This window comes from Dryobates pubescens, chromosome 13 (genome assembly GCF_014839835.1).
Source record: "Dryobates pubescens isolate bDryPub1 chromosome 13, bDryPub1.pri, whole genome shotgun sequence".
Taxonomy (NCBI): Eukaryota; Metazoa; Chordata; class Aves; order Piciformes; family Picidae; genus Dryobates; species Dryobates pubescens.
The window spans coordinates 17,236,763-17,261,416 of record NC_071624.1 but is presented as its reverse complement, the minus strand read 5'-3'; the positions used below and the strand labels follow the sequence as shown (position 1 = coordinate 17,261,416).

The following is a 24,654-nucleotide window of genomic DNA, read 5'->3' as shown; positions in this document are numbered from 1 at the left end:
ACAAACTCCATGATGGGTTTTAAAGATTTATTAATATTTTTTCAGTAAACAGCTTCATGCTTTAGCCTGTTGGCTACCTCTTTCTTAGTGAAATTAATTCATGTGATGTTCACTAAGTGCCCTGCTGCTCTGTGGAGATAGATGTGCTCAGCTCCAGTTCTAGCCAAGAGTGACTCTGTTTTTCCTGTATCTCCTACCTCACATTGACACTGATGCAGATTCTCCGTGGCACCAGGTGCATGTAAACTGTAGACAAGAGTCCAGAGGATTTTTTGTGGTATCAGTTCAGCTTAGCTCTTATTGCAAGTTCCAGCCTGCTGCAGGACTAACACAGATGGAAGCTCAACGTATCATTGCCCATGTCTGAAGAACGAACAGGGAGCTTTTAGTCCTAGCTAAGCACTAAATGACTAGCATGCACAGACCAATAAACCTCTGCCCTTGAAAAAGTCTTGGGACTCCCTCCACTGAAAACTTATGTTGTTATACTCATCAGCTGTCTAGTCATCAGGAAAACAACAGAACCAAATGCAAGCAAACAAGAAACCCCAAACCCAAACAAAACACAACAACCAACCCCAAGAACTCAAGCAACAAAACATCTAGTATGTCTGTATCCTGCATGGCCAAGGCTACAGCTTGACTTTGTTGCTATAAAGAAAAACAACCTAAAAAAGTCAATATTAATGCAGAAGAAAACTGCTACTGAACACATCAGTGAGAACCCCTGTTACCTGTGAGGCCACCACTGTAATCCCTGATAATTTCTTGGGAACAGAATCAAAAGGACTACAGCATGCAACTTCAATTAAAAAAAGAATCCAGCCAGAATAAATAGAGAAAACATGAAAACAGTGATTTTCTGGCATTCTGCTTGAAAGGAAGAGTTGAATTAATAAATGAAAAGATCCTATCAGCTCTGCCTTGTCTGAGTTATTAATTGAACACCTTCTTGGAAACATGTAGATAAAGACGTGTACCTTAGAGAATATGAGATAAGAGTGGAAGGAAGGGAGAGAAATTAGCAGTTTTGCCAGTCCACTCCTTTAATTGTCAAGTTAAGGTTGTTCAAAGCTTCCTGGAGGAGCGGAATATGAAATGGTAACAAAAGTGCAGGCTGATGATGCAGAGGATAGAAACTTTGGGATTATACTGAACCATACTTATCTGTAGGCACAGAAGAGGCTGTAAAGCCAGCTGAAGGACATAAAGCTGTTCTAAACCAAGACAAATGTATACTCCATGTGTTATAAGCAGTTCAAGCTGCTTCCTGTGATGAAAAACATGGACTGTACAGTAGACATACTACAGCTAAGCACAATAGATCCCATGATACAGTTGTTTAAAGGAATATTAGAGTGATGAAAGAAGTGATGGAATTCTGCTCTTTAGGAGGCTCAGAGGCTGAACCAGAGAGAAAAGGTTTACGCCTGCAGACTGGTAAATTTTCCTGATCCTGAAAGTTTGTGACCTAGAAGACAGTTTTATGTGTGAAGAGCCCTGGCCTTTCAGGAAGCAATACAGCTTCACGGGTCTATTACCCTGGGCCAAAGGAGAAGAGGATAGTCCTGCTTAGCACTTCTCACCCGCAGCCACCAAAGGAGGTCTGTATCGTTATCACCATTTTTATAGATGAGGAATCTAAGGAGCTCAGAAGGGCACATCTGGAGTCAGTAGCCATCCTGGAACCAAACCCCCTTCATCACTTCATTTCAGTCAGTTCTCTCCTTTCTGCCTTGTTTTGTCCCACACACAGCACAGCAAAGCGTCCAACTGTACAATTCAGATAATAGCAATACAGTAATAAAACCCAACCTTATTAAAATACTAATTGCAGTGCTAAAATGTTTGCTACAAAATTATCACAGCTGCCAATATTCCATCATTAATGTAGAGAAGTCTGATTATCTTTTCAATAAAAGCAGAGAAATGCTAGTCTTTAAACTTGTTATCGTGGCAAAACAGAACGCTGCGATAATGCACCAGAACTTTGGTTTGCAGCTGGAAAATTCCCCGAAGTCTTGTGACTGTGCTCTAACTTTGTTAGAGATGATTACCTTCCTCACTCCCACAGCTCCCCACGTTCACTTTTGGGACACACAGTATACGTATTCCACAAAAGCAAACAGTAAATGTAGTGAAAGAAATGAGAAATGGGGCGGGCAATTTATCACACGACTTAGAGCTGCACACTAGAAAGGCGAAGGTTTGCACAGCTCTTTTCAAACGATGCAGTCCATTTTTAGAGGCAAAACTGAAGATCTGCAAATGCTGGCACCAGTTCAGTGAGGTCAAGGTGTCAAACTAATTTTTCAAGGTGAAACCTAAAGTTTACAGACATGAAATACAATTTGTGCAAAGACATGTTTTAATTGGCTTCTCAACCAAATGTGAACTGAAAATTACTCCCATTTTGAGCAAGCTTGACAAGAAGTATCTAGTGTTAACCAGTGCCTCTAAATCACTTGAATTTATCTTGAGTGTAGAGTGGAAAATGCATCTTTAAATATCTTTTTACATTTGTTCCTGTGAAAAACAAATAGCATCTTTCAGAATATTTGCTCTGAAGTGAATTGGGGTTTTTTGTTTGTTTTTTTCAGTTGCAAAGGTTCCTGTTTATTGGCAGTTTAGCTGCACTCGGGAAAAGGAAAAGCTTGTACAAGCAGTTTCGCTGGCACCCCTACCCGGGAATGATCCCGCTTGCAGGTTACACCCTGCTCTCCTCTCTCTTTTACAAATGAACGGCTGTTGCCATCTACTGTTGAAAAAACCCTGCTTAGGAGCAAGAGCACATTTACAGACTCTCAGAGCACAGATGAGATGCAGAACACACAGGCTTCACCCACGAAAGGGGAGCAGCTCACCATATTGAGATCTTTGAAATGCAACATTCAGCTGCACAGAGTGGCAGAAAAAAAGTGTTTTCCATTCTCGAACCATTATCACCTTTGGGTCTGATATCAATCCAACCATCGACAACTGTTCTTTCTGTTCAGATGTGAGGGTTTGCCAGGCTCCCCCAGCGACCGCAGCTAGAGTTGAATACATACTAATTAAAAGACTCACTAAAAAGCCTTAACTGCACGTTACCACTAGGCACAAGTTACAACCATGCCTCCACAAACTGAAGATTGCAAATGCAGAAGGTAAAGCCACCTCCCAGCTTTCTACACAAAGCAGTCTAGGACTCCTACTTAAAGACAGACCTGATCTAACCCATCAAGCTGGTCAAAATCACCGAGCACAGTACCAAGACCCAGAGCTGTCCTCTCAGGCTCTGGTGTCAGAGCTTTAGCACTGCCTGGGGTAGGTTTCTCCAAGCTTTTTTTGGATGAAACAACTCCCCAGCTTGGGTATGTTAAGCCGAACAGAGAACAGGGCAAAGAAAGGCACAGGAAGTTGTTGTATACTTAAACCATCTTTAGTCCATGTTTTTAGCATTTACAAAGATTTGACTGCATGACTTCACTTTACCATTAAGTCACCCATGTGACAATGATTGAGATGTATGCTTCTTCAATTCCCCCTGCTGATAAACACCCTTAGATACCACATCCAACCACAATTTGAAAGTCCCCCTCGTTGAGGCAATCTACAAACAGCATTGGGGCAGGGTTCTATTAATGTTTGCCAGACCTGTCGGAGGTTAAACAGCCTTTGAATTAAACCATTCTTTACTCTTTGATACTTACTATTTCTCCTCAAGACACTTTTGTTGTCTCATAAGCAAGGTCAACTTGAACTGCTTTGTTAGATTCAGTATCATAGTTCAACACTACCTCTGCTTGCAGTGTTCTCACACAGCCTGCATGTGCTGTCACCTCTGCAAACAACTGCTGGAAATACCAAGCAGAGTCTTCAGTAAGGGAAAACATTCATTTTTTTTTCTGATGGTCATTTCAAGTAGGCAGCAAAGTGTACCAAAATTTACATACAACATCATACCAACGTGTGAACCTGGGCTAATGTACTTGCCTGTCCATCTTTGCATATAAACCTCTGGAAGTAAATCTCCCGTTTTGGCTTGTTGTGCATTGGCACATCACATACAACACAATCACATCTGGCTTGAAACTAATGCAAGAAAGCTAAAATGTCAAGTGGAAACAGCTTACTGAAACCACTGTCTGTAAGATAAAATACTGCTGCTTTCCTACACAGCAAGTTCTTCAGCGTGCAGAAAAGTGTTCTTGTTGAGACTGGGAGGGGTAACAGTGTTGAAAGGTAGAGCCAGGAGTAAAGCACAGCTCAAGACCCCTGCATGCCACACACTGCCACAGCTGGAATAAACCACATCCATCTCATACTTAGAAAAAAGTACTTGAAAATGTGGTCACAGGAGGTACACTCATCCTCCCCAGGAACCCCAAATCTGGCAGCTCTTGAAACATCCTCAGAAGAGGGCAATATTACACCTCCTGCTACCCTGTTAGTTCTATGAGATCTCATCCACATTATGCTGAGTTTTTGTCTTGGTTCTCCACAGGAAGGGTGCAAATCCCCTCAAGGACAGAAAACTGAAGGGTGTTCAGAAACAGCATACTTGCAAAATGACCACGCAAAAGGAAGGCAACCTCATGCACATCAGTAGAGCACAGGGGAGTCATTCCATACTGCTACGGTGATGGACAGTGCTTTATCTTCTTTGGTCAAAGCACTTCCCACATACCCAACATGATATGACAAATGTCATAGGACTGACCTCAGTGAAAATCTTCACCCTAAGCAGAGGCAAGCAAGACATCCTTCAAATTTCATCACCTAAACCTTTGTCACACGACCCCCCTTATGACCTGGTGTTAATTTCTGACATCCAGCACTTGAGAGCACATCACTCAGGATGCACAATCCCAGCTCCCAAACCATGTGAATGCCGGTCTGGAGTAGGAACCTCGGTAATGTGTTTTCATAATTTTATTTGAGCACAAGTGCTCCTCTTCTCCCAAACATCACCTTCCTCTGTACCACTCTGCATCACAGCCAGCATTGATGATAAAACTTCTCAGTGCACCAGCTTCAAATGAACCATTAGATTTTTAAAGCCAAACAAACCTGGCAATATTAACAATGGCTCCACAGGGAAGAAAATCCACTTATGCCTTGTGATTCAAACATGGCACAGAGGAGGACCTAATCCCATGAGTTGCTGACGCCCGCAGGTAACTGCTACTCACCAACAGCTGAGTTCTTAGAGAAGAACCATCACATATGGTGTATCTTTGACACATCAAGGTGGCTGCCACTTAGAAATTGTTTTAAATTCTTCAGGGATGAAATTGCAGGGAGCTTCCTTAGAGAGTCCTAAAGCAGCACCTCCTTTTGACTTGCACCGGGGTGAGGAAGGCAGCTGCAGGCTGCTCAGAACCAGTAGCAAGCTGGAGCAACAGCTACATTTGTTTTGAAGTTTCCACAGTACTGTAGCTTACAAAGTTTTCCTTGCCAGCAGAAATAAATAGAACCAAAAGTAGATCAAGTTGTCAGTTTCTGAATGTCCCTTCTCTGACACATGGATATGCAGAACACTTTTTCCTGCATTCAGAAAATCGGCAGTTTAAGCTTATTGCCTCTTTCAGAAGTGACAGTGGGGAAAAGGGGGGATTGTAAATGCCACAAACCCTGATATGTTTAGGAAAAAAAATGTCTTTTTTTTTTCATTTGAAAAAAAAAAAATCTACTAAGCACATATCTTGGCTTCACAAGCTTAGTTGCAAGTCTAAAATGAAGTCTTTGATGCTAAGTGAAAGCTGTTGCTCAGAAACAAGATAAAACAAGGAAAACACACAAGTTTGTTTGAAACCCAAAGAATCTTCCCATTGGCAGAGTCAGCTGTGTTTTAACTAGATGGGGTTTACTGAGCAACTTTCAGATTCTACTACCAGGAACGACCTTTACATCTTCAAGTGTGTGATGTTGGACTCTTTTCGCTTATTCTGGCAACAGAACGTTTTCTTCAAGCAGAATTAAATGAAGTACCCAAGTTCACCCCCATCCTCTGTGCAAAGAAAATAAGAAGGCGGCCACAAGATGGCACTGGTCAAACACTCAGGAAATTACTGCTGGGTTGGTAAAACGTGAACATTGAATCATGCCCAAGCCCAAGTTTATAGGGCCATGCCTGTTCCCTTGCTGAGGGGAGACCTGTAGTGGGGCAGCGGTACATGCTTTGGCTTCTGTCATAGGGCATGAACCTCCACTTCCAGTCCATTAACCTCCACTTCCAGTGCATTTTCTGACTGGTTGACAGTGGCTAGAGAAACACAGAAAAGGTCTGGCCTATGCAAAGAACCACCAGCTGAGATAACCAGTCTACTTCCATGCTGGGGAGAGACACCCTATGGACTCTCTGCATTATTCCTTCAGGAAGACAGTGCTGTAGGTTGGCATACAACAGGCAGGCTGGCAGGGGCAAAGTCTCCATGTAGAGAGGAATGGCTGGGGACAAGCCCTGGCACTTTTCCCCCTTCACAATCCATTCCTCCACACCTCAGCCAAATATTTATCTCCAGTTCCCAGTACACAGAGGCTCGCATGGTTTCAGAAAACCGTCTCCCTTCTTCTAAGCTGGGGGAAAACTCAACCTTTCTCAAATTCCGTGCGCAAAACTCAACCTTTGTAAGTTTCCATCCCCGCAGGGCGCTCCCAGATAAGAGCAAGCGGCGCGCTGAGCCCAGCCCGGTGGGCGCCCGGCCTCTGGCAGGGAGCGAGACGCTGGGGCCCCGCTTCCCCACCGCCCCGAGCCGAGTTCCTTCCTTCTCGGCGGGCCCCGCGGGGGGACCCCGACCGCCGCCCGCCCCAGGGAGCTCGAGCCGCCTCGCGGCGGCCCTAACGGCCGGGCGCGAGGGGAGTGGGGTGCCGCGATCCCCCAGCAGCTGAAAGCGTGTCGGAGCGAGCCCGGGTGCACGCGCCCCACGGGAAGGGAGCGCGGCGCTTGGAGCAGGGGCGCCGTCCTTTTTGCTCTGCTGGAGTCTCCCGTTGCGGGGAACGAGCCCACTCGCTCCCGACCGCCACTAAGGCTGACAGAGACGAACTCTTCGCGGCGGCATTAGCGAGAGCCGGCCGACCGCGGCCTCAGGGATGCGCGGCGGGAACCTCTGCGGCCAGCCCCCGGCTGCAGTGGGGGCTACACGGGGACTCCATGGCGGAGGTGAGGAGAGCCCCTCGCTGACCTTTTTTTATTTTTTATTTCCCACCCCCCTCCCCCAAGCTACTCCCATCATCCGCTGAAAGTCAGCGAACAAAACAGCGGACAGTAGCGGGGAGTGCACCCTGGGCCATTAGGGTTAGTTACCCGAGAGCCTCCCCACCTGCCACCCCACGCGGCGACACCCCCCGGCCGAGCTTTTAAAGCATCGCCAGCCACGAGCACTGCGCCTCTCATTGGTCGGAAGGGCACTCTTCTGCGCCGCTATTCGCTGTGGCTGGGCGAAGGGGCGGGGGGAAGACAAAGAGTGGCGGGAGTTTGGAATGCTGCGGCTATTTGTCTGCCGGACGCACCATGTGCTCCCGGGCGCGCGCCTGGCCGGGGAGTCCGGCTGCGCCGGGACGTGATGCCTGGGCCTGGGTCCAGAACCTGGGATCCACGATCCAGAGTCCGGTCTAGTGCATGGAGCCGGGATATGAATGCTGATGCCTGCGGTTTAGGGCGGGGCCTGGGGTCTGGACCTAGGGCCTGGGCCCGTGTTTATGCCCTGCTCAGCTCAGTCTAGGACCTCTGCGTGAAGAGCTAGGCCCAGAAACTACCCTCGATCCTTCAAAGCAGGGCTGTACCGCCCCCCTGTGATCTGTTAGAAGAGAGCATTTATCTCTTCCATGATTTTTCTGTGTAAGGCAGTACCTGCTTCCTGGAGCACTCACCTCAGGCAGGGCTGTCTCACCTCAGCTGCATCATATTCCTCAAAACAATTTTTGTGTGTTTGCTTTTTGACCTTGAGTTTTCCACGGAAAACAAGGTGTTTCAAGGCTGCATGCTTTGGCTGATGCAATGGAATACAAAGAAACAGTGTAGAGCTGTTGATCTTTTAGTTGTACATACACTGCACAACGTCACTGTGGTTAAAAAAATCTTTAACAACATACATGACACTTCTTTAGAAAGAAGTGTTTGTGAACTAAGAAGGAAGTAACTGCAAGGCTATGATTTTTGTTGGGGTTTACAAAAGGCATGCTACATACACAGGCTTTCCCCTAGACACTAGCTTCCAGGTAGCTGTAATGTCAAATTCTTTTCTATTAAGTGAAATGTCTTATAAAATTGCATGTATTTTAGAAGCATTCTATGTGGTCCATGTTAGGTTCAGCCTCCCTGTACTCTGTAATGGTAATCTGCATTCAGGGAAGCCAGTTCAAACTGAAAACTTCCTGTTAGGAGGAGTACTACCTTTGACCTTAACACCAGCTGGGACCATACAGACTATCTCTTTGTTTAAGCATTCAGCTTAATTCCAGGAAAGAGGTTAAAACCACCAGAAAGAACTGGAATGGAAGTAAGTCCTTACCCCAACATCACCACAATGATTTGTCTAGAACTGGAGTAGAGCCTGTCAATCTGATGATTCCATACTTATGTCAGGAGGGTGAAAGAGAGTTTCAAGGCAATAAAACCTTTGATTCTAAACTACAATTTCACCAGGGAGGTGGTAAGCCTTTTGCACCTCATTAGGATTCTTGTTCATCTCTTCCTCAAAGCTCAAGCACATTAAACAATTTCAGTTTTATGCCTTGTAGATGCAGCACCTCAGCTGTGGTGACTTGTGAAGTGGTGCTTTCTTTCCCAATTTCTGTGAGGTGCTCAGATCACAGCTATCCAGGTAAAGCTGGAGAATATCACTGGGCAAGTAGTAGCCTTCAAAGATTGGTACACTGTAAAAGATTGTGTGACACCATCATGAGATTCTGTCACACAGAGCTGGGACACCAGGTGCTCAGGGCAGACCTGTCATTTTCCCTCAGTTAAGTAGTGGGTTAAGTGTTATCAACCAGAATTGCTGTCTGCTTACTACTGTTCATCTTCAGGTCATTGTCACTGACATTCTTCCCCACAGCCTCCTCATCTTCCCAGGACATGAGTATCTAGAGAAATCAAACAAAATATACTGGCACTGGACAAGGACTCTTCAGTTTCCAAAGTGTCCATGGCAACACCAGAAATCCCCCTTTGGTCAAGGCAGTCTGTTTGGTGATATCCCAGGTAAAGGATTGTCAAGCTGTGACTGAAAATATTGTAAATTATGCTAATGAGTTTGTATTTTATGTTTTATTCATTTGCACAACAGATCTTGTGATCTTGGTGTGCCACTAAACACAAGTGCATTCCCACATGGGTTTTTCCACATGGAGCTGAGAGATGTTACAAGCATGAAAGGCAGTGGTAAGCCTGCTTGTTGTTCCCAATTGCTCTTTTGTGGCTCCTCTGACACATAAATCCTTGCAGCTATTCGAAACCTCTGCATGATGACAGCAGTAGCATCACTGAGAAACTCAACAGAACATTGTCACTGCTTGCTTCCACCTTGCTTGTTTCCCCTCTCCCTTCCCTGTCACTGCTTCCTTCTGGAGCCTTTCCTGTTTCATTCCTCTTAGCTTTTCCTTCTCTCCCTCCCACTGGCTAGGACTTGACTTGTGTTTCTGTTTGCAAAGGATGGCAGAGCTAAGATCCTTGCTAACACTTCTTCCAAGGCATTTCAGTGCTTGGTGTAATAGAAAATCCAAGAGGATGGGTCACTTCACCATTTTCCAAACTCCAGCTGCAGCAAGGGGTCTGCAAAGTAGATGCTGCCCCATGTAACAGTGTGCTGTGTGTTCAGCTCCTAGTTTGCCTGCATGCTCTGCTTTGCAATGTCCTGCACTGCAAGGCTTGCAGTGCCAAGCAACTCCCTTCATGCCCCGTGGCTGCGGCTGTCTCACTCTCATTTCTGTTAAACATGGACTGAACCTGCCTTGATTTGTTCCTGCAGGAACTGTAGTGCTTTGCTTCTCTCCTTGGCAGCCTCATTCGCCCTGCTTATCACACCTGCATTCACTGGCACCAGCAGGCATTGATCAGTCATACTCTGCTCCTCTCATTTTCCTGGGCTTTGCAGCTCCTTTTGTCAGTATCTTTCTCCATGTATGTGCTTCATTAATGGCCTTCCAGCCTTTGTATCTGCAGCAGGAGGTAGACTGGTCTAAATGACACTGTTTCAGAATGACACTTTGGTGTGAAATACTAACCAAGGGTATGGCTCTTTATTTACAGATGTGTTGAAAATAAACTACAGCATTTTAGGAAAGATACCATCTGAAAGTTTGTCGTTCACACTAATGTTGTTACTCTTAGTATGTTTGGAGAAGGGGCAGGAGATAACATCTTGGAGCACCCCCACAGCTTGTGGGGGGAACCTGCCGGCTCTGCAGCAGGGAGAGGAGGCCCTTGGAGGAGGCCGGCTGCGGGGAGTTTTGGGGGTGTTTGGGGAGCTGTCAGCACGTGGTTCCATGGACATGCAGATCCTGGGTAAACGTGGAACAGGACTAGGACGAGAAGGTCGGGGGACAGGAAGGTATCAGTAGCGATAAAAGAAAAGCCCTCCCAAGCGGCGTTTCCGTAGTGTAGTGGTTATCACGTTCGCCTAACACGCGAAAGGTCCCCGGTTCGAAACCGGGCGGAAACAGCAGCCCGTTGTTTTCCGTTTTTCCTTCACCCAGGCCTGAAAAATAACCCCACCCGAATGCCCCTCGGGGTGGGAGCGAGACGCAGCGCAACGATCTTAATTACCTTTCCCCGAGTTCTCCCTAACTGTGCGCACGGACAGCGCGAGAACCCTTCACGCGGCTGCACCAACAGTCACAAGTGCATCAAACCCAATTCATTCACAGATCCAGGGCGAGGATCTACTCCCAGCCGCCTGCCCGTGGCGTTACGACCCTAGGGCCGGTGTTACGGCCCCGCAGGCCCCGCGTCCGGCGCCTACACCTCCTGGCATGCACAGCGAATCGCCGCGCTAACGGCTGGCTCTGCTACGGCGCGCTGCATCGTGGAAGTTGTAGTCCGCGCCTCCCCGACACTCCCAGGAAGCTCTTTGCAGCCCAGGCCTGCCCGTTCCCTGCCTCACGAGGCAGGTCGTGGCTTTCATTCCCTGCCCTCGTTTTTCGCCTTTGCCGTCGGTGCCGCCGCCGCCGCCCCTCAGTTCCGAAGCGACCCCAGGAGCAGGACAGCGGAAGCCCTATCCCGGAAGCGGCGTGCGAGACGTCATCAGAACATGGCGGCCTGAGGCAAAGGCGCTCCTTCCTTTCCCCTCCGCAGGTGCGTGGGGCGCCGCCGCCGCTGTCTTGCCAGCCGCGGCGCGGCCTTGCCGCCGTCGCAGCGGCTTTCGAGGTGGGAAGCGTTGGGACCAGGGTTGGCAGGGGGTCGTGGGGGTGGCACCGCCAGGCCCGGACGTGAGCCGTGGCTCGGGAGGGCGCTGCGGGCTCCGACCCGTCCAGCGGCGAGGCCGGGCTGGGGCGGGCCTCGGCCCCTGTGGCTCGCCGGCACCTTGTTTGTTGCATTGGCGCCGAGGCAGTCCTTCCCTCTGGGTTCTGGTGTCCTCTCAGGTCGTCTCTGCACCTGGGGTCTGCCCGTGTCCTTCCCCTGCGGCCGGAAGCAGGGCCTTGCCCGGAGGAGCAGCGGTCTCTGCCGCCTAAGTGCACTTCGGTCCGAGCCCCGGGTCCCTCGCTGCTGAAAAAGTGCTCCACGGAGACCAGTTTTGACATGACAGCTCATAAGCTTAGACAAGCTAATCCTCTAAACTGCGTGGGGAGTTATGTAGTCTCTGCCCTCTGTCCCTCGTTCTGCCTCTAAAATTAGCAGCTCCCCAAGTAAGAAGGATCCACCCATTCCACTATGCTCGTACAAAAGTGCTGCTGAACCACTAGTCCTGCAGTGATCACGTATGGATTTGGACACTGACTCTTTTGTAATCATTAACTTAAGCTTTTAAAGGGGAAAGAAAGTTAAATCTTACACGTAAATATTTTTTTTCCCCACTTTCCCAGATCAGAACAAAGAGGCTGCAGCTGCTTATCAAAATGCAGTATTCCCATCACTGTGAGCACCTTCTAGAGAGACTGAACAAGCAGCGAGAAGCTGGCTTCCTGTGTGACTGCACGGTGGTGATTGGGGAATGCCAGTTCAAGGCACACAGGAACGTGCTGGCCTCCTTCAGCGAGTACTTTGGTGCATTTTACAGAGATGCATCTGACAACAACGTCGTGTTGGACCAGACTCAAGTGAAAGCTGATGGATTCCAAAAACTCCTGGAGTTTATTTATACAGGAAACTTAAACCTTGACAGGTAACGCACACTGTTGAAAGGGGGAAGAGAGCAGGGCAATAAACTTTCTGTTAAGGCAGTGCTGGATCTTTTTGTCTTCTGTAATTAGCTGTGGAAGAACAAATTGTGGCTGTGGTACATGTTGACAGATTGAAGATCATCTGTTTATCTGCTTTAAAATGTCACATGAGACGTGAGTGCCAAAACAATGGTCTGTTGTCTGATACTTCAGTGATTGATAGTTTCAGTCTCCCAGTCTGTCTGTCTGGATTGGAAGGGATTAAACATTGTGCATGGCTACCAGGAGAGGGAAGGACAGGTGTATTCTTTCTGAAGTTGGATTGTAGGAGTCTGCTTTTGCAGAGAACACACAGAAACTTTGTGATAAAGACTGAACCCTGAGGACAGATGAGGATAAGCACAATTTTTAACAGTCAGGCTTGTTAGAATTTGCAAAGTCTGTTACTGTAAGTCTTGTATTACAGTGCCCAAAAGGACTCACAGAAAGTGTTTCTCCCCCTTGCTGCACGGGGTTTGTGCCTGTTGTGTTGCTTCACACACAGGATCCTTTGCAGTGTTTTTCTCTGTGAAAGAATGTGATTATTCTTCTTGAGGGATGTGTGACTACTTAGAAGCACGTAGGCCAGGATTTTTACTCCTTGTGTCAAAGGCCAGTTTCAAACCCTTTGTTTCTACTGGAGCTTGGAAGCTCACACTCTTATGATTCCAGCCCAAATATGCAGGTTGGGGAGGTTTTTAGATTAGCTACAAGTACCCACAGCACCAGAGCAGTGTAACAGCTATGCAGTGTACAGAGCAGAAGCATGCTGTTCTTCATGGGTCTGTGACCACAGAGTGTTTGTGGATTCCTTCAGAGCAATTAAGATGTCAGAGGGAAGAGGAAGGTGAAAATACCCTTTTCACCCAGGGAGAACTGTTTGACTAAAGATGATACCTGCATGTGCACACATCATCTTGTACGGGATCGCTTTAGGTGACTGCTGCAGCTGTCTGGTGTCTTCTGTGGTGGTGGGTGCACAGTGGACATCAGGAGGGTGTACTTTGAACTTGGCACTAGTGTAATACAAGATACTAATCCAGTTCTGTTCATGGACAGAGTAATTGTGGCTAGTTACTTATTGTTAAATTACTTTTACTGTGCACTAGATGGTTAGAGTGATGTTGTTTGCTGTTCATCTTTCTTTACAGTGCCATAACTCCATAAATGCATTGAGGGTACATGTTGCCACCTTTTCCAGTGCAGTTCTTTTCTAAACCAACAAGGCTTGTGTTGCAGGAACTGAAAAAATCAAGTGTAGGGGTTGAATTGAGGACTTCCCTGGTGTAAAAGTTGCCTGTACTCAGCTGATACAAAATTTGCAAATCATTTTATAAAGCAAGATCAGTACCTGCCTCACAGGACTGCTGAGGTGAATGTGCTCCTTGCAAGTTGGCAGAAAGTTTAGAGAACGGTGGTTTATGCATTTTGTTCTCGTGTTTTGTCTCTTTGTGCTATGATTTTGAAGCTTTTTTGGACCAACAGCATCATGTGTGGCCTCACCGCTGTACAATCAGAGGTGTATAATCAACAAAAAGCATGTGAGTGAAAATAACGTTCTCAGTCCTGTGGATCTGCAGATTACACTTGGGCATGGGCCATGGCTTTGTGAGGCTTTGTCAGTCACACTGAGTGCCTAGCAGCACTGAGAAATTAGATCTCCTTGTATGTGTTCTCAAAGTTCCCTATTCTGACAGTGTGTTGTGCAGCTCTGCTGTCTCTACTTGGTACCTGGTTATAGAACAGATGTTTTCTTTGTCCAGAATATTATCACCCAGGTCTTGTTCTCTTGCAGCTGGAATGTAAAAGAAATCCACCAGGCTGCTGACTATCTCAAAGTAGAAGAAGTGGTCACGAAATGCAAAATCAAGATGGAAGACTTTGCTTTTATTGCTAATCCCTCTTCCACAGAGACATCCAGCATCACTGGGAACGTTGAACTGAACCAGCAGACTTGCCTTCTGACTCTCCGAGATTACAACAGCCGGGAGAAAGCAGACACTGCTGCTGCAGAGCTGGTTCAACCACAGGCAAAGAGAGCAGCTCTAGAAAAGAAATCTCCTCAGCCAAAGAAGCGAAAGAAGAACTTCAGCTCCCCCAAAAGCCTACAGAACAAATCTGTGCAGTATCAGAACGACGTGACCGAGAACACGTCCATTGCAATGTTTCTGGATGCAAACAAGCTGGCCACCCAGATCACGGAGCAGGCTGCCCAGGGCAGTGACAACTCTGAGCTACAGCTGGCATCTGTGGTGGAAAGCGAAACGCTGGCAGCGCAGGATATCCTGGTCCAGACCATTGCAGCGAAACAGAAGCGGGGCAAGCCCCAGCAGAGCTGTGCGCTGAAGGAGCACTGCATGTCTAACATAGCCAGTGAAAAGAATGCTTACCAGCTGGAGAGCTCAGCAGAAGAGCTGGACCAGAAGTACTCCAAAGCCAAGCCAGTGTGCAACACCTGTGGAAAGGTCTTCTCAGAAGCGAGTAGCCTCCGTCGGCACATGAGAATACACAAAGGAGTGAAACCCTACGTGTGTCAGCTTTGTGGGAAAGCCTTCACCCAGTGCAATCAGTTGAAAACACATGTAAGGACTCACACAGGTAAGCTGCTGGTCTTGTCTTCATGGGCTGCGAAGACCTGGAGTCACAGCCTCTGAATACAGGACTGAAAGGACCTGAAATGTTGTGTGCTGCTGGTACACATAGAGCTAGTACCTGTATCCTGGTAGCATTAAATATGTCAGCTTTTTTCAGTTCAGCATCATACTTTCAGTAGCCAGAGAGGACTTCACTAGTGTGAGCATCTTGGTTTTTGGAAAGACTCAGAAAAGCTGCTGCCCTTTAACTCTGTGGTGCCAAAAGCTATTGCCAGTAGAGCATGAAAAACTCATTGTACTTGATACTGGAATTTCTGTTGCTTTTTTAAAAACTTAAAGTCCTAATTTACCAATCCCCCAAAAGCTGGCAAAGAAATGTGATCTTGTGACAAGTAGGTAACTTCTCCTTAAGGTATTCCAAAAAGGTGGGGAGGTGGCTGGATGCCTACAGCCTTTGGGATTTTTGCTAGTAAAATGTGCAGCTGAAATGTGTGATGGTGTTGTGATCTCTGCAATCAATATCATTAGCAGAAGTTTGTGTTGTATCAAGAGCTACTAGACAAAGCATCAAAAAGAAACCAGCTTTGAATACTTAAATGTTAAGACAACATCTGACTTAAAAAGATGATGAAGAGCAAATTGCTGGAGCCTGGAAAGGTGTAGGGGAGAAGCACTGTGCTTGTCTTTCTGTGTGTTCTTCCTTAGAGATGACAGGCAGTGCTGGGTTAGTTCTTTCTTCATAAGATCTGGTGTAGCTGCTGTTCTGCTCTTGCCTTTGGTGCTGTGCTGAGCTCAGCAAGCAGCAGAGGGACCTGGCTTACCTAGTTTTCTTCCTTTGGTAGCTGGCATTCAGAATTCTGAAGTAACAGTGAATCAGACAAAAGAAAATGTTTACTTTTGCTCTTTTTCCTCTTTGGAAAACTCAGCAGGGGCCAGCAGTAGAGCTCTTTCCAGGAAGCTGTAAAGATGTAGAGAGGTGAAGTGGGAGGTGTTTGATGTACAGCTGCAGAACACCTTGCTCCTGCTGTAACCCTGGGGGAGAATTTCAGATACAGTCAGCTGCTGACTAACCAGAGGTTCTGTGTGATGAGACTAGTGACCACTGAAAACACAGTCAGAGGAGTATATGTAGCATTCCACAGGTAGTGAGCACCAGCCTGTAGGTTGAAGACTTGTTTCTACTTGACAGGCAAGAAGCAGACAATTAGTGGTTGTTTATCTTGAATATTTCAAATCATGATGAGACATAATCCCCAGAAAGTCTGAAAATGTGGTAGTGACATTCTTAAACTCAGGAGGAAATGGTGCTATTAAAAATTCTAATAACTCTTTCCCCCCCCATAAAAAATACTCTGTTGTCTGCTGTACTGCTAGCACATTCCACTTCAATGGACTGATTACAGGATGTTCCAAGATGTTGTCTCTAAGAAGCATTAGGGCAGACACCTGAACTGTGGTCAGGAGATGACTGGGAAGCTTCCTTACACAAGTGCAGAAAGCACAAAGGTTCTGTTTTCCTCTAGGGGAGAAGCCATACAAATGTGAACTCTGTGACAAAGGCTTTGCTCAGAAGTGCCAGTTGGTGTTCCACAGTCGGATGCACCATGGAGAGGAGAAACCATACAAGTGTGATGTCTGCAACCTGCAGTTTGCAACGTCAAGCAATCTGAAGATCCATGCCAGGTAGGCTAAAGCGAGATCCTGCAAATGCTTATCTGTGTGCTTAACTACACAGAATCATTTAGTCCATTGTGAGCAAGAATTACACATGCACAGAATGTGGCCGTTTTTACTTTGGTTTTTGTGGGTCTTCCCCCATGCTGCACAACAGGATAAGTACATCTATGCACTTGCACACTATGGAAGTGATTTGTGATGTATGAACGTTATGGCTGAGGCACTGATGTCCTTATGACAGTGCTGTGGAGGGGTTGGGTTTTGTTTTGAACTGCTTGTAGCACCAAGAGGAGAGACTTGATGCAGGTAAGAGGAGTTCTCACTGTTTGCAGTCTCTCTTGCATTTATTTTGGCAGAAGCAGGAATTATGTTCCCTCATTGGGAGTCATCATTTTCTCTTTCAGCACCCTGCAGTGCAGAACGTGCTGAGTTCTCATGGTGCATGTTGCATGTGCAGGGCCTGTCATTCGGTTCAATTGCCGTGGGAATCACAGATGTGCCGATTCCCAGGGGGAGTTTCACCCTGTGATAAACTGTTAACTCGGAGCCAAACTCACAGAGCATCAGCACAAGGAACTTGGCATAAAGTACTACCTCAGGAAAACTCCTTTAGCATGGGTGCTGCTTCCCTTCCTGCCAGGAAGTGCCTCATTGATGCCTGTGTTGGTTGGCAGGAAGCACAGTGGGGAGAAGCCCTACGTGTGTGACCGGTGTGGGCAGCGCTTCGCCCAGGCCAGCACGCTCACCTACCACGTGCGCCGCCACACCGGGGAGAAGCCCTACGTCTGTGACAGCTGTGGAAAAGCCTTTGCTGTCTCCAGCTCTCTCATCACCCATTCCCGAAAACATACAGGTGAGGGGGGACAGAGCCCTGCGGTGCCAGAGCAGGCCTGGCACGGGAGGACTTGTTCTGCAGAGGGCTGGAGATGGGTGATGGCCCAAAAACTCCAGATGTCGATTTGTCGACCAGCTCCTTTCTTGTCTCCAGTTCAGGGAGCTCTTTCTCCCATTGGACATTACCTCTGTTTCACTTTGGTTTGTTCTTTATGTGTTTTTTGGTTTATACACTGAAATAACAAACTCCTTGTGTTTCCTTTAGGAGAGAAGCCATATATCTGTGGCATTTGTGAAAAGAGTTTTATTTCCTCTGGAGAGCTCAATAAACATTTTCGGTCCCATACAGGTCAGTTTCCAGATAGGCTGCTTCCTGCACTATAAATAAGGCTCTACCTTTAGCCTTTTGCCTTTAAACCACACCGTGTTGTGCTGTGCTTGAAAGTATGAAGCTGTATGAATGTAATTTGAAGGAAATATCTGTTAATTTATTTGTAATTGCCTTGTAATTGACAGTGTAGATGTTGATGCATGGCTTTACTTCTAATGTTTAGGGGGGTTTGCTTTGTTTTCATCTATTATTCTGGAAACAACTTTCTCCTGAACACAGACAACAGAGTAACAAAGTTGTCCTTTAAAATCCAGCATTGGAATCCATTCCCCACATCTCTTAACTGTATTTTTGTTCTATTTCAAGATTGCTCTAACTTGCTAAACCAACTTTTTTCAGGTGAAAGACCATTTATCTGTGAAATGTGTGGAAATTCTTACACAGATATAAAAAACCTTAAGAAGCACAAAACAAAAGTTCACACAGGTGAGTTCCTTGTGCAAAGGAAAAAAAACTTTCAGTATTTTGTCAGTAAGGTTTTGTGTCCAGTTCTGGGCTCATCATTTTAAGAAGGACATTGAGATACTTGAACCTGTCCAGAGAAGGGCAAAAATGCTGGGGAGGGGTCTGGAGCATAACCCCTATGAGGAGGGGCTGAGGGAGCTAGGGTTGTTTAGCCTGGAGAAGAGGAAGCTCAGAGGAGACCTTATTGCTCGCTACAACTACCTGAAAGGAGGTTGTAGCCAGGTGGGGGTTAGTCTCTTCTCCCTGGCAACCAGCACCAGACCAAGAGGACACAGTCTCAAGCTGTGCCAGGGAAGGTTTAGACTCGAGGTGAGGAGAAAGTTATTCACAGAGAGAGTAATTGGCCACTGGAATGTGCTGCCCAGGGAGGTGGTAAGTCACCATCCCTGGAGGTGTTCAAAAAAGGATTGGATGAGGTACTTGGAGCCATGGTTTAGTTGTCAGGTGGTGTTAGGTGATAGGTTGGACTTGATGATCTCTGAGGTCTTTTCCAGCCTGGCTGATTCTGTTTGCTTGTTGGGGTTTGGTTTTGGTTTGGTTTTTTGCTTTTTATTTTTTTCTCATCCAGGCCTAAAAATGTTTTAAAAAAAGTGGTTTTGGATAGTTACTCTCATGAGAGCCAAAAGCATCCACTTCAGAGCTACCCAACCTTTTAAAATAATGAAGTAGATGTTTTAAAGACAAATTTCCAAGCATTTCCATTGCTATAGCAAACAGTTGTTGAGCAACATAGAGGTAGATTGCTGCTGACAGGAGTTACCGCAAGTGAATATTTACTTTCTGTCCTAGAAGGTGTAGTCTGAACCTGACTGTGTCAAAGGAGTTTAGTAACTGAGGTGAACAAGGCATATTGGATACCAAAATTACTTGACATCTGGAAGGCACAAATATTTGTAACAGTGAAAGATGAGGTTTTTTTCATCTGTGCAGTCAATGTTAATCCAAGTCTGAGCTGGATTAGCAAGCACACAAGATCAGACAGCTGGCAAAAGGTTCCCAGCTGTGATAACTGCTCTATAAAGACTTTACAAACACTGTCAATTCCTATTCTAGATACCAGGGTTTGATGAGGAAGAAATGTGACATCTATTACGTACCTGTGGCATGAAGGACAGAGGTGTTCAGCCTCTTCCACACTGGCTCCATACACCTTGTTATCTGTCCATCTCTCAAGTCTGTTAACCATAATTCCCTTGCCTCTGTCTATGTAGGTCTGGGTTGGGAGAGGGTATGAAGATGAGAGTCACAAGCAGAGGCATCTCTGAATGTCAGAAGTTTGTGAAGCCCTATTTAGGAAGGCCGTAGTGCAGCAGGAAGGCAGTGGAAGCAAGGGTGAGGTGAGAGCAGCAGCAAGAAGGCTGGGCAGAGCCTGGGGCTGTGAGCTGGGTGAGCTGCTAAGGAAGGGCAGCTCTCAAGAAAGAAGGCAGATGGGAAGGCTTCAGCACCGAAACGATAGGCTTTGGAGCACACTGGTAGAGGAAGGGTCAGATAATCGATATGGCTTCATGGCAAGCTGTATTCCAGCAGGAGGGCAGCAAGGACTCTGTTGACAGTGACTTCAGTTGGAAATGGAAAATCATTTCTCAAGTGACTGGAGAGAAACTGTCAGTTCCTGCTGGAATGGAGTTAACAAATGTTTTCTTCTGGATAAATAATGTACTTTGCTGTCTTAGTTACTAAGAGAATGCTTAGATGTGGCTGTGGGGTTTGGATTTTCTTGGGTGGAAAATCTCAAGGAAACCTCCATAATTAAATGTTTCCCAAAGCTCCTTTGTTTACTCAGATGTTAAGGTTTTGTTATCTTCCATACCCTGCCAAGTGGAGCTCAAGTCAGAATGCATCATGTGTCTTAGTTGTGGTGCTGCAGGCAGCAGAGGATGTGATTGCAGTGCTTGCATTATATCCACAGCTCCTAGCACATTGAAGCCACAGAGAGCCCAGCTGCCCTGGCAGCCTTTGACACACCAAGTGTTTGTCTTGACAGTCCCTTTAAAGGGAATTTGCAGAATTTTCACAGGAGCTTTTGATCATTTCTTTCTTTTTTTTTTTCACCCCCTAGGATCTGAGACTTCCCCTGATTCTAATGCACTTGATAATTCTTTCAATGAACAAGAATCCATCCAGAATCAGAAGAGTCCTTTATCAGAGTCCATAGATGTGAAACCCTCTGAGATGTCTTTAGCACTTCCTCTTCCCATTGGGACTGAAGACCATCAGATGCTGCTTCCCGTGACGGGCAGTCAGTCTCCTTCATCAGAAACATTGCTAAGGTCTGCTGTGACTGGCTATTCAGAACCTCAGTTTATTTTCTTGCAGCAGTTGTACTGACAGTGCAGAGCCTTCAGGGTCCCTTGGTGGTGAACCTGCACATGTTGGGTAAGACAAACAGGATCAAGCAAGCAGTCACAATTTTTGAACTGGACCCGTTGTTTTTGTTCCCCTGTGTGAAGCCACTTGTCAGGCATTTCCGTTGTGCAGTGCTGTCTTTCAGGCTTTGTTGAATTGTCCTAGTCTACAATCAAACTTCTATTTGCAATTAACACTGATTTCCAGGAGACAATTCTTTTCCAGCATCACCTGCCTTAAGAATTCTCTGTTCAATCTGTTGATGTGTTTTGGAGATCTCCTTCCATGTTCCTGCTGGTCTGATATGTCACAGCGTCACTTGAGAACAGACATTCGAAGCCATACTTGATAGTTAATAGCATTAACCCAGGGGTCTAAGGGGAAAATCAGAAGTTGAATGTAGCAACCAGTTTGTACTCCTGCATTCCACGGTGGTAGAATGGTGGATGGAAGGTAGGCCGGTGCTCTGGTGAGGTGCTTGCAGTTACTGCTGTCTGCCAGAGCAGCTGCCTTCAGCTGCAAGTCTGACCACAGGGAAAGAAAGTTTTGTGCATTTTTTTTTCCTGTGGTGTGGTAAGTCAGAGGGTTCTAATGGCATAGATACTGAGGAGTATTCTTTCCATCAGGGCACTCTTTCTTTTGTTTTTGTTGGTTTGTTTTGTTTTTTTCAAATGAATCCATCATTGTTGCATCCCATCCCAGATTCATTTTTCACGTCCCTACAGCGGCCTGGTTTTGGCACAAACAGCAACATTGGCACCAAGGAGAGCTGGAGCGCATGTGTAGCAGATGAGATGAAAAGATGCATTGGCTTAATCAAGGCACGAGTCATGGCTTCAGAATCCTTTCTTTTTTTTGACGGTAGTGCTGCTTCTTGTGCTAGACAATAGGTACAAAAGAAAAACTAAATCCTGCCTCTCACTGTGAAAACAAGAAGTGAATGCTACACGAGTGGGCATTATGGAAGAGCACAACAGAGCAGGCTGATATTTTTCCAGGCAAGGGTTTGTCAGAGTAGGGCTGATTGGTTTTCACTAAGTGTTTATGTATTGCTTTACCCCTCACCTCACTTGTCCATAGTAGCTGCACAAACTGGTATGTAGCAAGACACCTATCAAGGTGTGTTCATCACTAGCCATGTATGTTTTGAAAAAGCAACACTTCAGTGTCTTGGTAGGGTCCTTAGTTAAAAGACTGAGTGACAACAGGAGTACTTCTCTACTCCATTTTGCCAGTTTGTGCCAATAATGTGATATAAGTATTATTTAAGTAATCATCCAGTAGTTCTAATACTCTACCAACAATGCATTTAAAGAGATGGTTTGTTGGTAATTACTTGGTGCTAGCATTTTATTTCCACTGATGCCTTGTGTCCGGTCACTGATACATAGAAGAGCACAGGCAATACCTCTTAGCTGATTCTGTTCTACATGGAGTAATAATTAATCTGCACCTTAATTAAACAGACTTGTGAAAATTTTCTTGTAGGATTTCATTTAAATACTCTGCAAGAGGTCCCTTGACTCCAGAGCATGACTGTAGATTATTTTTTTCTCTTCCTACATTTGTACTTGTAACAGACCTTGTGCTTCTTTCTGTTGATCATCTTAGTGCGTGGCATGTGTAAAACTCTGCTTCTTGATGATCTTATTTTATGCTCTGATACGTGGCAGATGTGCTGAAAAAGTCCAGCATGGACAGCAAGAAGTATGACTGTGTTCACCAGGAGCTTCTTACCGCAGGCATCTCTAACTCTGTCCACGGGAGTGAATTCTTGCCATTCCTGCCTCACTTTTATTTTGTTTGCTTATCTGTACTACAGCATTTATGAACAGCTGATGTTCTTCATCATGCTGGCAAAGGACAATGGATGAAGTTCTCTGGTACTTTTATCTGTTTGATTGGCATTTCCCCTTTTCCTCCTCCCTTTTTTTAGCTTCTGTTGTTGATGTAGCACCTGAAGGATTCCTTGGCCCTGCTAAGACTGAAGAACCACAAAGATCAGGATCTTGACTCTGTATAAAAAAGCAAACTCTGTGTAGCTTGTCCTAAGGTTCCTCTTTACTTTCTCTCTCTGAAAATAGGGACAGAGATAGGCTTAGTCATGAATACTGAAGAACAATGCCATACAACTGATAAATTTCATGTTTAAACAGCTTTGGAAGATAAACTAATGATATGCTGCTGTTTTCTGAGGAGAAGTAGCTGAAGGTTAATGTATCCAGGGGGAATGACCACAAGAGAGAACTAGCTCTTGAAAAAAAATACTTTTAAATCAATTACATTCCTACATAGAAGATGCATTCCATAACAGTGTTTGTTTGGACTGTTTTTATATTCCTAAAGCTATAGCTTCTTACTGTATTCTTAGATTTCAGACTTTTTTAACAAATACAGTGCTTAGATTTATACAGGATTTGTTAAGATACTTATAACAGTCACACTTCCTTTATTAGTCATTTAGTTTTCTTTATAGACAAGAAGATAATCATTATTTTTTACAAGACAACAATTTTAACCTTTCTTACTAGAATACACAGGCTTGTAGTTTGGTCTTGGAGCAATAATTTAGTGCCCTGCACTCTTGAGTCCCCATCTGAGAGTCTTGATTTTTAATCCTCATCTTTTGTGAAGATATCTCAGCTGCTGAGGTGTGAGCTCTATGAACTGTATTCATTTATTAGAATATAGATTTTAAATATATAAATATATATATATAAAAATATATAAATACTTGTAGGTGTGTTGAGGCTGGGTGCTGCAGGACCTGAAGAAGCAGGTCTGTACTGTACCTTTTGCCACTAGATGCATGGAAATCAGCTGCACATCCAATCCTAGGCTTAAGGATTCTGAGTTCATTTTGGAGAGGTACAAGGTTTTTAACAGTGTTGATCATTTCTGTGAGGGATTTATGTGGGGAAGCACAGAATCTTTTGAGGCAGACATCTTGAGACCTACCTGCAAAAGGAAAGAGGAAATTTCAAGAATTCCATTAATTTGGAGAAAATGGCATGATTTGTCACACAGCTGTTTCAGTACTGTTTCAGTCAATTTTGCTCTTAAGCTGGTGCAAGTTTTGTCTGAAAATCTGCACCCAGAAATCTCGGAATTGGCCATTTGGAAATAGTTACATGAGAACAGCTCCCTGTATGACACTTGCTTCCAAATCTGTGCCTCACAAGGGCACAAAGCACAGCAGCTTCTGAAAGGATGTGTTTCAAAATCTTTTGTCAAGTACAGATGAGCCCCCTGCCAAGGATTTCAGGGCTGTGGTTTTGGAGAGGCTATTGATAAGCCTTGCAGAATGAAATTCAGATAAGGACTAATAACTGATTTTTCGGTTAAATTATTTTTGAAGTATCTTTCATGTATATACTTTTTTTTTTTTTCCTGTGTTGGTTGTATATACCTCAACTCTCAATTTTATAATCCCCTGGGAAGGGAGGGAGTTGTACATACTTAGCCTGAAGTGGTTTATGTTAGACTTTAATAAAGTTGTTTTGTAATTTTCCCTCACTTGGTGTCTCCTGCGTGTGACTGCGAGGGGTAGCGGCGAAGGAGGAGGGAAGCACAGGCTACTCCATGAGCATGATCCCAGCACCCTGTGGGAAGGACCCAGGGTTTGTTACATTTTCTCAGCCATAAACACTTCATTTATCTCATACAAGACATTTTGGGTCTGTTCAAACTAAATTAAACAAAAACTTTGAGTGCAATCAAGTACAGTGACTCTTAGGTTATGTTTTTTCTCACTTCTGAGGTGTTTGGGGAGGGTGGGTTCTTTGTTTTGAGGTGCTTGGGTATTTTTTTACAGAGGGCTTTGAAGGTCTACTTTTATTGCTGAAGTAGTTACTCAGTGATTTTTTTTCATTAGAGTTTGTGTCTTAACTTGTTATTACTAGACTTTAATTTTGTAGGTGGTGTTGTAGAAGGGTAGAGCACACAGTAGGACTTGGGGACTTGCATTGTGCCACTGGCCTGCTGCATCATTTTCTCTTCTTTTCA

General features: G+C 45.4%; 1 protein-coding gene and 1 non-coding gene across 3 annotated transcripts; both read left to right on the top strand.

Annotated features, from left to right (window-relative positions):
- The first annotated feature begins 10,573 nt into the window (after positions 1–10,573).
- TRNAV-AAC (transfer RNA valine (anticodon AAC)) lies at positions 10,574–10,646 on the top strand. The gene has a single exon. It is a non-coding gene; the product is annotated as a tRNA-Val (tRNA).
- Positions 10,647–11,171: 525 nt separating this feature from the next.
- Positions 11,172–24,165, top strand: MYNN (myoneurin). Of its 2 annotated transcripts, none has more exons than XM_054166631.1 (8): positions 11,172–11,278; positions 12,007–12,305; positions 14,138–14,940; positions 16,460–16,619; positions 17,288–17,466; positions 17,713–17,796; positions 18,178–18,264; positions 20,363–24,165. In XM_054166631.1, the coding sequence occupies exons 2-8, from the start codon at positions 12,040–12,042 to the stop codon at positions 20,629–20,631; spliced, it is 1,848 nt and encodes a 615-aa protein (XP_054022606.1). In that variant the 5' UTR covers positions 11,172–11,278; positions 12,007–12,039; the 3' UTR covers positions 20,632–24,165. The 2 variants fall into 2 exon arrangements, with proteins under 2 accessions (XP_054022606.1, XP_054022605.1); XM_054166630.1 differs by having other exon boundaries at positions 11,235–11,278; positions 12,012–12,305.
- Positions 24,166–24,654: the final 489 nt, after the last annotated feature.

Bases quoted from the DNA above. Each gene is read 5' to 3' on its own strand.
- MYNN (XM_054166631.1), top strand. From the start codon at position 12,040: ATGCAGTATTCCCATCACTGTGAGCACCTTCTAGAGAGACTGAACAAG. The intron at 17,467-17,712 runs GTGAGGGGGGAC...TGTTTCCTTTAG, and splicing joins CCATTCCCGAAAACATACAG to GAGAGAAGCCATATATCTGT. The intron at 17,797-18,177 runs GTCAGTTTCCAG...AACTTTTTTCAG, and splicing joins ACATTTTCGGTCCCATACAG to GTGAAAGACCATTTATCTGT.